This window comes from Neolamprologus brichardi, chromosome 14 (genome assembly GCF_056152115.1).
Source record: "Neolamprologus brichardi isolate AB-2024 chromosome 14, ASM5615211v1, whole genome shotgun sequence".
Taxonomy (NCBI): domain Eukaryota; kingdom Metazoa; phylum Chordata; class Actinopteri; order Cichliformes; family Cichlidae; genus Neolamprologus; species Neolamprologus brichardi.
The window spans coordinates 28,743,991-28,756,306 of record NC_142117.1 but is presented as its reverse complement, the minus strand read 5'-3'; the positions used below and the strand labels follow the sequence as shown (position 1 = coordinate 28,756,306).

At 42.7% G+C, this 12,316-nt stretch overlaps 1 protein-coding gene across 2 annotated transcripts in view; it reads left to right on the top strand.

Moving 5' to 3' along the window:
• The window catches only part of traf4a (tnf receptor-associated factor 4a), a 38,611-nt gene that overhangs the window by 19,797 nt on the left and 6,498 nt on the right, over positions 1-12,316 (top strand). For both annotated transcript variants that reach the window (XM_006801517.2, XM_006801518.2), the window contains exons 2-5: positions 5,618-5,669; positions 9,099-9,203; positions 9,297-9,458; positions 11,681-11,842. In XM_006801517.2, coding sequence (XP_006801580.1) covers positions 5,618-5,669; positions 9,099-9,203; positions 9,297-9,458; positions 11,681-11,842 — 481 coding nt within the window. The remainder of the gene's footprint in view (positions 1-5,617; positions 5,670-9,098; positions 9,204-9,296; positions 9,459-11,680; positions 11,843-12,316) is intronic.

Genomic DNA, 12,316 nt, shown 5'->3' with positions numbered 1-12,316 from the left:
AGGCAGAGGGACAGAACACCCGGCTAGAGGCAGGATGTTTTCAGGAAGACCTCTGAGCTGCAGCACTAACAATACTAATTGTAACCTTTGAGTTTGTGGTGTGCAGAGGGATGTCAGTGTAACCTTTTGACTGTCGTTGGTTTTTGTATTTTATGTTGATCCCATTGTTCTAAAAACTCTGTTGCAAAGCTGCTCCTCCACTCTTATTTGGAAGACATTACAACGATTGTGGTTTGTGGTCAGACAGCTTCAGAGGCAGCTGGAAAAACATAAGAACGAACTGTTAAATCTCTGGAAAAACGGTTAGAATTCTCTGTGTGAAGTTCTCATTAAACTGGTAGTAGCTGTCACACTTGTAATTTCCCTGATAGTCTTGCGTGTGTAGATTTCTGCTTTCCATATATTGTGATGACAACTATCGGGTCCTGGCAGCGTCCCAAGTTGCTCTTGCCCACATGTAACGAACAACAGGTAGTTGTCCTTCCTGTTCTAATTCCTGGAAATAGTCTGTTTGCTTTGGGTGAGGGGAAGTTCACGGGTAAAATTTTGAGGAGGCACTCGCTTGCTATGAATTCTCCAGACTATTCCCTCCTCCACGCTCGGATATCACGCAGGCTTTGTGCAGGGATATTTGCATTTTCACATCTAACCTATGAAAAGGCTCAGCACTGGAGTCCACGTGTAAAAATGGTTGAGACGTTCTAGTACAGTCCGATCTTTGCCTGTATTTTGCGTTTTGGAGGTTGTTCCTTTCCTTTAATCTGCTAGCACTTTTGTTTTTATCTAGTTTGTTGGATGCAGAGTCCACAGTCCATGCTAGATTGTTTTATTTCCCTCCCACGGGAAAAAAAACCCAGGTTAAAATGATTTACCTTAACTCTAATCTTTTCCTTATTACTTTCTCTTTCGTATCTTCATTACTTCTACACTTAAGCGCTATGCCCGCCTCACATATAGTTTGACACACCCTGGAAACAGAGAATGCTGCTGCCTCGCTTGCAGTTCTGGTCGTGCGGTTGAACTCTGGGGCTTTGTTAGCAACCGGCAGCTCCCAGAGGGTTGCGCCTCTACTCACAGAGTGACTCATCGAGTACCGCTGGCACATTTTGGCCAGGCCTGCCGAACAATTGGAGACGATAGCTAAAACGGATCTTCTCAAATTACTTAATGGTTATTGAAAACGTGTCTTTCTGTATTGAGAAAGACTGATTGTGATTTTAAACCCTAATCCTGCAACTGAAACATCAGAAAACAAAAAAAAATATTAGAAAGTACAGTGTGAAACTCGAGGTACATGTTTTGTTTTGTATCAAGTATCCCAAACTTGCAAAGAAGGAGATCATTTAAATGAAGTTGAACCATAAAACTCATGCTCTGATGTCTCTATGAAATCTGTACTCATTATTGTTCAAAATACGAGACTTGGACGAAGGAAGTCCTGACTTCTTGCACTCATAAACCCAAAACCAGATGGATTTGTGGGATTATCGTAACTTTAGATGAGATAAAACAAAGGTCTTGTTTTCCCTCAACTTCCTGAGAGGAAACGAGAAGATTTTCAGCTGTGACACCCAAAGCCTTCATGCAGCGCACTGGTGGAATTTAAGGTTTTGTTTGTGCATATTAAAGTTAATCCTGGTTATATCTTGAAAAGACAAAAGGGTTTAGCATAAGGATGAACATAAAAGCTGGCAGCGAGCTCCGGCGAGAGATAAGTGGGCAGTTCAGTCAAGGCTCCCGAAGCGATCTGACTCAATAACAAAAGTCTGCTCAGCGAGTTAATGTGCCACAGACTGGCGCTCTCCGAAGCTCTCGTGCTTTTGATTTAGTTTGTTTTGTGCGTCTCGACAGCCCTTGCCTGCCACAATGGCAAACACAGAAGGGTTTGTTTAGGAGTTTCTCTCTTAGTCAATACAGAGCAGGCTTCAAGGTTACTCTGAGGCAGACTGTCACCAACATGTTCTCTCTGTGTGGCCTGCAGGCCGGTCGCTGTCTCTTGGAAAAACACCACTCCGCTCTGCACCGGTGAGATTAAACCTGAGGGATTTGTACTCCTCACCGTCTGCCTGTCAGGAGTTGCGCGCAGAGTGACGAAGCATGTTGTGACGGCTGTCCTCGTGGTATCAGCTGGATGAATGAACGACTGTTTAATCTGGGCCTGAAAAGATTTAAGGACAGCGGAGAGAAAGAGAGGGCAATTAGAGGGAAGAGAGATTTAAGGGCTGATTGGTGGGTGGGTGTATTTCACCTGCAGTGGGGGGAATGTGTTTTCTACCCCCTAACACGATGTGACGGTGTCGCCTGCCAGTGAATTTAAGGTGATATTAAGAATGCCCGAGAGCAGCTGAGTGGACAGAAGGAGGAGATCAAATTTTAATGAAGTGATTGCGTTAAATTGCATGCTATACGCTCTTAAGCTGCTCCCCCGTGACTCCCCGACACAGCCCCGAAACGCTGTTTACCAGCATCTCGACTGTTATGCACATTTATGACGAACTCGTTTCAGAAGAAGTTTGTGGGGTGCGAGTTCCCACATGCACAGTTCAAGTTTACCCTCAAGGCTTTGCTTAATAGTAATGTTTACCCTATAGTAGCTTTAGTCAGGCTGCGGCTGTCCTGTGCAATGTTTTTTTTTACTACTGATCTGCTAATTGCTCACTGTGTAAAGTGCTATAAAATGTCAAGGTCCAGTAGAAGTGCACAATTCCCCGCAGCCCACGGTGACGTCCTCAGATCGCTTTGTTTGTCAGATTAAACATCAGTCCAAAGTAGTGCTTGTAACTATACGAGAGAAAATTGTTTGAATGGCAAATTGTACACATTTGGAACCATCAAGCATTTAGAAAAAACAATTTTTTGCTTTTTTTAGCTCACTGGATTGAGCAGGATGTATCACAAGGATAATGTAGAGTCCCGGGTTCAAATCTCACCTTAGGGTGGCTATAGCTTAGTAGGTAGATCAGGTCAACTGCTAACTTAGAGGTTGGTAGTTTGATCCTGGAGTGGTTGGAGTGTTCCAAGTGAGTAGAAATGCACAATATAAGAACCTGCTCAACTTTCCATTGATCTTTCTACCAGTTTTCCAGTCTTTTCTTTGTGCTCTTAGATAAATGCTTAAAACGAATTTGTATCAATATCCAAATAATCATTTGCTGTAGTAAACATGTCGCTTGAAGCAGTCCTGTAGCAGAGTATTCTGTACTGTACCCAAATCTGTGGGTTATATTTCATTTCTTCTACAAAGCTCAGCTAGCCAGAGAAATTGTTTGGCAGAGAAGATGGATGAATTGAACCGGAGCTGTGTCTCACATCAGCCCCGCTGTTCACTGCTAATGTGCTGTCATGGAGCGACAGCCAGTTCGATTCGAGAGCGACCCGAGAGAGTCGGGCAGCGTTATCGCTCGTGGGGCCGAACACATGAATGTGTGAGAGCTGTGGGAGCTTCTCTGTGACCGGGGAAGGAATTATCCTGACAGTCTGTGACTAGGCTCTTTTCGCCTGTCTGCCTCTCTGTGTGTCAGATGCATGGCCCGAGTTGGATGGGGCCTCGGGCTGTAAACCCCCACCACCCTTGCCTGCGCCTACATCACCCCCTGTCCAGAGCGGAGAGCCTGTCGCCTCCCATCTCCTCTCGCTTTACAGTTGTGGGACAGGCAGCGCTTTCTAAATCTGCGATGGCCACGAATACTGTAAATGATTTCACACCACACGAGATGCTGACTGGGCTCTCGAAGCCTCTAATCGATTGACCTCCTTTTACAGCCCGTTGTGGGTTTGTTAATTGGTCTCCAGCTCCCTGCTGACACAGTGACCCTAATGGAAGAGAATTACTGCTGTCTCGTCATGCATTAACCTCCCCCCTTTTTTTTTCAGCAACCCTCCCTCCATCCTCCATCTCAGGCCTAACCTCCCCCCCCCTTTCTGCTCACTCTCTGGTTTCACAGCAGCTGGTTAGACGGGGGGTGCACATGCACTCCCGCCCTGTCACATGTCCCTGTGCCTCTGGGAGCTGCAGTCAGGTGACACTGCCAAGCAAATTAAAGCACCAAAAGGCATACACTTACTGTTTGCATACGATTGTCCCTTAATTAGTTTAAGCATAATGTGTCCGTGGTCAGGGTTATGAGAGGCTTCTGCACAGGTCAGATGAAGCTTCGGGGCTTTTGTGCAGAACACATTTCCCCTGCCGTTTTGTTTTCTTTGTAGTTTTAGGCAAAACCACTACTGAAATTAGGACCAGTTATAGTGATTTCCAGCTCGGTATTTTTAATATTAGCTTCAGCTACAGTAGCTTTGCATAAATTACAGTTAAATAAATAATTTCATCCTGACCCCTTCACTTTTTTCATATGTAAGAAATTTGCTGTTTTAAGCTTTGGTCTGATTGGCTGACCTTCACAAATACAAGGTTTACATAGCAGGTGGGGGAGGGGGGGTGGGCACGTGTGTACTTACGGAGGTCACCCCTTTTTGACAACACACAGAGAAAAGAGTAGAAAAACTGTGTGAAAACAAACCGTTATAGCAGTGTGAAGCCTGAGCATGATCGTGTGATCATGTTTGTCACGAGCAGATTCACAAGGTGACATCTTTTAAATGGCCTGACTTTCAACAATAACATGTGTGACTCAAAAATAACAGGGAGGCTCCAGACAATCATAACATGGTTCAAATCTCAGGAGATGAGCCACGATTGCCTCCTTTTTTATTTTTTTGCCTGTTTAAGTTTGTGTGTGTAGAAGTGTCTGCTGTGCAGCTGTGAGCCTCGGCGCTGTATAGCAGCTCACCCCTAGTGGCTGCTGCCTCTATTATTTAGAAGTGTAAATATTTAATGACAACATCAGGGCTGGGAGTTTGGGAGACGGCTGCCCTAATGAGCCATGGCACTCAGTCATTTGGACCTTAAACGGGCTGCTGAATGCACTTCTGTGGCGCCACAAAAACTGCACAGGGGGTATGTAGTAAAGTGGGTGTTCAAGTCTTATTTGGGGTTTTACTACTGCAGGGAAAAATGCAGAAAATAGTCGTCTCACTGTTACGGGAGCAGATCGGCAAATCGTCCCGAGGATGAGCCTCGAGCATGAAGGCGAGGTTCAGTTTGTATACTGAGAAAAACTGAAGCCTGTTAAAACAAGAACTTTGTTATGTCGGCTGTGGTACTAGAGCAAAAAGAGAAATGGAAAAAGAAGCTAAACAGTGGGGTTCACAATCATTTCTTTATGTTTTAGAGAAAAACAGATGAAGCTCTACAGTGTAGTTTTGTCCTCTGCAGTCACATAAATCTGTGCAGACGTGTCCTCTGAGGGGTCAAACACAGAAGAGCCAATGTCATTAAAGTCAGCAGCTCACAGATCTGACATCACTGTGCATGAGAGTGCGTCATGCAGCGTGATCAGTCAGAGAACTTTTCAGCTTTAAAGTGTATGTGAAGAGACAGAGAAGCACTAAGGGCAGAGCAACGCTGCTCTTTCAGACTATTATGGAAGTGCCTTTTAGCTCTGTCCAAGGGTCAGTGTGGTTTTAAAATGTCTGCTTTTAAACTTGTTTTCTCTGTCTTCTTTTCATTCAATACTAAACTTTTCTTTGTTTCTGTTTTTTTTTCTTTTTGTTGTTGCAGTGAGGGTGTCTTCAAGTGTCCGGAGGATCAGCTGCCCTTAGACTATGCCAAGGTACGACTGACACTCCTAATCCCGAACTAAAGCCAAACCCACACATGCAGGAGTATTTTTAAAAGCACATTTTTCCCTCCTTAGTTGAAAAATCAGCACGGTAACAACATGAACCAAACCCACCACATTTGGAAGCCTCAACATGTGTTTTGTCCTCTGCCATGTTTTTTTTTTTTTTTTGTGGTTTGTTTGTTTTTGAGGGGCAAATTAGCATATTTTAGATGAGAGGTTGGAGTTGCTAATTAATGCTAATTAGTGGATATATCTTGGACGGGCTATACCAAAGAGCAAGTCCCGATAATTTCCATTGAAAATGCTCCAAAAGGCAATAACAGCACAAACGCAGCTGAGTGGTTCACTTCACTGACTCCAATTAGCAGCTGTGGCCTAGCAAACACTGAGTGTTTGCTAGAGTTACACTTCTGTCAATCAAACCAGCTACACCCCCTACTGCAGTATGTGAAAAAACAGACCCTGTTTAGTTGGTTTGAAGGAGGAAAATATCCATAGAGGTCAAATATATTTAGTTCTAGGTTGTAAACCTTTTTTAATTGATGTGAAGTGGGGTATTTTAACATGGGAGTCTATCGAGAACAAATGACCCCATAATGTAGTGGTTAATGCATTTGGTTTGTATGGTTCCGATCCCAGGGGCAGACGCAAACCCAGGCCAGACCCACAAGTGCTGGTCCCAAGTCTGGATAAATGGGATGGTTATGTAAAAAAAAAAAAAAAAAAAAAAAAAAAAAAAAGCAGCACCTGGTATAAAATCTGTGTCAGATAAAAGGTGTGGATCCATCCACTCCGATGACCTCCTTTGGGAAATAAGGGAGCGACCAAAAATACCCTCTGCCAAAAGCCGATGGGGAATGACTTGCTTTGAGACATGGACAGCATAAAAGATGTTCCTGAAACCTCAGACTTTTGTGTCATGTGCAAACTGAACAATATTACCTAAGTTAAACAAAACACTTAACAGAACATGTTTAAACTCAGTTTCGCCTTGTTTATGGATGTCTGTACACTGGAAGTTTTCAAAGAGTTCTATTTGGCAAGGCCAAAGGTGATAATAGCCATGATACAGCTCACGGTGAGGTAACGTGAGTGTGCTAAAATGCTTGTGCGACCAAGCTGATGTGCACCAGATCAAAGAATTGACCATTTGTACAGAATTTCTACCACGTTAGCATCCAGATTTTAAGCAGATATATTAACTGTGATCACCCCTGTGGTTGAGAAATTTAGCACGCTAGCATTTGCCCAAAGCACTAAACACAGAGTACAGATAAGACTGGAGATGATCAATGTAACAACATGCCACTAGATGCTAGAATAATTAAAATGCTAGCTTTGTAGCATTTTTGTTTTGTTTGCATTCATCTGCTTCAGGATGTAAATAAACTGGGCTACACTGGCCTGACTAGGAACGAATGCAAATCAGATGTCTGACGAGTACAAAGATTAGATAAAGATGGCGTCATGAATCCGGATGTAAATGCAAATTATCAGAAAAACTGCTTTAGGATGATGGCTTTGACTTCATAATGGTGTGATAAAAGCTGTATTTTTGAAAGCAAGTTTACAGATCCTTGTTTTAACTGAGAGTCAGAGTCAGTGGAAAATCTATTAAAACTAGTACCACCCCACCCTCGCCTCTTTTAATACATCTCTTTATGTCCAGAAGAAATTTCAGCTGAACAATAAATGCAGTTAATCAGATTGTGCTCAGGGGGAAAAGATAATGACTAACTGTATGCAGAGTCGGCGGCTGGCTCTCACACACCCACACCCCCACTGCAAAATGAGAGACTGGAAGACGAGGATAAGGGGCAGGAAAGGATCATCTCCTTTTCAGTGCAGCGTTAGGCTTCAGTTGATAAGTCTCCCATGCAGTTTGTTAGCTTTACTCTTTATGATCTTGTTCTGTGTGCACAAAGCTCATTTAATCAAAGCCACTGGAAAAAGAAAAAGATGACTGCACTCAATAGAAGTTCATCATCGTTCAGATTTAATGAAAGCTGATACCGTCAGGCGGGGAGGAATAAGGTGATTTTTGTGACCTTAAAACTCATTAAAAAACAAAGGAAATTATCAGGGTTTAACCTCGAGCTGCAGCAGGCTCAGCGGGGCAGCAGTGCAGGTCTGCATGCTGTGCTCAGAGCGATGAAGGCGCCTGTAATAGCAGGGACTCCCCATGGGAAGGATGTGCTCATGGCACACCTGTCAGACGCTGTTATTTGCCAAGGCTCCCAGTCGCCTGTAAATTACCCCATCCTGGTGGTCCCTGTCAGGGTTGTTGTAACGCTCGCTGAACACTGTCCTTCGAAAACGTGCACAAACACAACCTCGCTCCCACAGAACAACAGTGTTGCAGTCATTAAAGGATTGCACTGTTTCTGCTGTAGCAGCAGTGCACGGCCAACAATTGCTGCAGCAGACAGAATAAACCCCCAACTTGGAGCTCCAAAGAGATTACCCCCCCCCCCCCCCCCCATCTGCCTGCGACTAACTTATTAAAAGGTCATTATTGCCGTCCTCCTGCAAATTCCAAGACTGTAACAATGAGAGAGTGTTTCAGTGTGCTTTAGAGGACTTTTTTTCTGCTCTTTGTTTCTCCTCAGAGAATGTGATTATGGCACTGAAATCTCAACTGCTCCTTCAGTGTAAATGGAGTTGCTTTCTGTGGATGTCATTTCACTTCAGAGATGTACTTTAAAACACTTGAAAAGGCATCTATCTCCTAACAAAGCTGCTGCAAACAATGAGAGAGACGACGAGGGTTTCCTTGCAGATCGTTTTCCAAATGAATTTTTAACTTGCTGGCGATGGCAGAGACACGTGAGCGCAGTCGGGCACTTTCTGGGAGCCGTTATTTGTTCGGAGGGCTGTTGTGACATTTTGAGGAAGTGGCTTTTCTTGTTTGATCAGTGCTCTGCCCGTGCTTCGTGTGACAGCACAAGGGATGCAGCGAAAGAGCCGTAAATCCTCTGGACAGCGTACTGTAGGGAAGGATTTGGGGTGTTTGGGCAGAAAACTGACTCATCCCTATCGCTCTGTGACCAAGAATAAATAAATCTTTTCCTCTTTTCTCCCCTCTCTGACTCTTTCAGAGGTCCCATAAAACAACAGACTTACTCATTATCACTGCAGTACTTGGCTCGAGTCACTGTGCTGCAGTCTGATGAGGGCTACATTTACCCTTTTTGCAATATAAATCTCCAGTGTGTGTAGCCACTGAGTGTCTGTATTCTGGTTTATGATTTCCCATTATTCACTTAACCAGTGTCTCATTTATCCCATATTTCCTACCCTCAAAGTAATGACAAAGCTTAAAAATGTAGCAAAAACTTGTCAAAGCCACATGCATTTAACCAGTGGGGACACGTCCTGGGATCTGCTACACCAATCTCCTCCTGCTTTTCTGTTTAGATCTACCCAGACCCAGAGCTGGAGCAGCAGATCTTGGCTCTGCCCATCCGATGCATCCACAGTGAGGAGGGCTGTCGCTGGACTGGCCAGATGAAGCAGCTGCAGGTAAGAAGCCATGCCCTCTGATACATGCCTCCTTCCTCCACTGCTGCACCCAGCATGTGGGGTGATTCTGATGACCTGTTGTGTGTCTCTCAGGGCCACTTCTCCACCTGCGCCTTCAACGTGATACCCTGCCCCAATCGCTGCTCAGTCAAGCTGACACGCCGCGACTTGCCCGACCACCTGCAGCACGACTGCCCCAAGCGCAAGGTCAAGTGTGAGTTTTGTGGCAGCGAGTTCACCGGCGAAGCCTATGAGGTAAGCACTTCACACCTTTTTTTTTAAAAAAATCATTTTTATTATGGTTTCTCTCTCATTGTAAACACATGATGTGACGACACATGATTTCCATGGTTATATGAAAGGTGTCTTTGTTGAAAGCAGCAGGAAAAGTGAATGCACGTGTGTCAGAGCCCTCAGAGAGTCTAGGTCTATTTTGAAATAACACGTGTGTTGGCAGAAAGAAAGAATATATAACCGTGTCTTTCATGCTGAAAGTGTTTTCCACAGCTGAAGTAATCCAGGCTTCTCACTAGCACCTCTGTCATTACTGCCAGCCTGCCCCTCCTCTGTTTACTCTGCTTTCCCCTTTGCCCAATATTACAGGAACATTAATACACTTTTGACCTTTACCAATAATCCTAATATCTAATGTAAGTATTTGTATGGATGTGCCTTTAAGCTGCTGAGATTAACAGTAGTACTCAGACAATTCATTTATTCACAAGACAAAAAAAATTAGGTTGTTAAAGCTTATCCAAAGTTGGTTATACTTAGAAAATAACTAAATATCTTACCCTTGCAGCCTTGGACTCAAGACTCCTTCATTAACACTGTTTCTCACATTGTTTAATGTTAGCTCGAGGTTGCCATTTACTCTTAGCAACTGCATTCAACTTGTCATTTATTAAATATGATTTATTTATCTATAATTCTATTTTATCTATTTGTTAGCTTTTTGAAGCTATTCCATTTCGTAGGTATTTTACAGCCACAGTTTAGCTAACAGCTTAAATTGTTTGTCTCTACTGTAGTGTAGGTATTAGCTAGCAACTGTTATCTATATATTTAAGTTAAACAATAAGTTTATATTTATAGATAGCTATTTTAAGTTTTTGTACATTAAATTAAATATAGTTTGTTACTAGGAATTCTCATAGCTAACAACTTTTAGCCGTGCATTTAAGCTAACAATTCCCTTACAATGTGGTGTTAATTTTAAACAGTATTTTTAACAATTTAATGAGTTTATCCACATTAGAAGCGAAATCTTGTTCCTACCACTTAAAGTTGATAATAACACTTAAGAGTTATCATCTTATAATTTTGTATATTTGTACATTTTATATATTTTTCTCTGTTAATACTCTCCATGTGTATATAGTGCTGCAGTGCTAACAGGCCCCCCCAAGCATGTTTGCACTTAGTAGGACATGCTCTGTATCTCATTGTACAACTGTATAGTAACAATAAAGGCATTATTAGGGCGATCGTGGCTCAAAGAGTTGGCAGTTCGTCTTGTAACCGGAAGGTTGCCGGTTTGAGCCCCGGCTCGGACAGTCTCGGTCGTTGTGTCCTTGGGCAAGACACTTCACCTACCGCCTACTGGTGATGGCCATAGGGGCCGATGGCGCGATATGGCAGCCTCGCTTCTGTCAGTCTGTCCCAGGGCAGCTGTGGCTACAACTGTAGCTTGCCTCCACCAGTGTGTGAATGTGAGAGTGAATGAATAGTGGAATTGTACAGTACTTTGAGGGCCCCGAAAAGCGCTATATAAATGCAATCCATTATTCATTATTATTATTATTATATTATATTCTATCTTATAATTTTAGGTTATTATCTGAAAATGAGGAGTTATTTCTGAATGAGTTGAAATTTCAAGATGCATAAATTTGGAAAAAGTCAAAATTCTGACCTGTGTAACGTGAAATTTTAAGTTTTGAAAGTTAGCAAAATGCCAAAACAAATGTTCAGTGGCAGAAACACTTTAATTTGAAATTAAAAAAATGTTTGAATGGAAGACTGTTTTATTTAGGTCATTTTTTAAAACTAAATATACAGTTTTTATTTTTATTAAATTAATTCAGTTCAGTTCCCGTGGCTACTGGAAAAGTACCCCCAGTGGTAATACATGGAACTAAATTGCCTCACAAATCTAGCAATATAAAATGGGTAAAAAAAAAAAGGTTTTGCTTTCTGTGCTGGACACCATTAGATATAATTGGTGAACATTTTGTTATTAGATTAAGATCCAGTAAGATCCCCATGATTCGTTACTGAATAGAGTAGCTATGCATGGATGGAGAGGTGTGTTCATTACTGCAATAACATTCAGTATAACCCAATTTTAACAGGCATTATTTTGTTAATTAAAATGCAGTTTAAATAAAAGACACCATCAAATATGCACACCTCCATGTCTGAATCATAGATTTTTGTCATAACCCCGATCTAATTTTTTATTTTTCTCATTCCAGAATCACCAGGGCGTATGTCCTCAAGAGAGCGTTTACTGCGAGAACAAGTGCGGGGCGAGGATGATGCGTCGCCTGCTGTCCCAACACAGCATGGCCGAGTGCCCCAAACGCACGCAGCCCTGCAAGTACTGCGGCAAGGAGTTCGTCTTCGACACAATCCAGGTCTGTTTCACATTAAGTTTATGACCAGATGCTGTGATTTTCCCCAAAAGGCTCCATAATTTCTTTTTTAAATGTATTTATTTTTTATTAGTGAAATAATTATGTTTGGCAAGATGAAGTGCAGAGACACATTTTATCTTCTGTCTGTAATTCAGCCTATTGGAGCCCGATGGCAAAGAGAAAACCTGCTGTAGCTGAAGGATGTTTCCATTTATGGTGTCTCTGTCTTGTGGCAGCTGGATTTTTAGTGTGAAGCTGCTGTTTTTTCTTTCTGGGCTTTTGATATGAGGAAGGCACCTCCTGCTGCACACATCTGGCCAGAGGCAGAGCAGTCAGTGTCACCCTCCCCCACGTGACAGGCCAAGATGTAATAATCCAATCTTGGTCATAGCACACACTAGAGTTGAAGAGCTTTTTCCGTTGTCACGTGATATTCAGAGCTTTTCTCAGTATTGCTCATTTAAAGAAGGCATT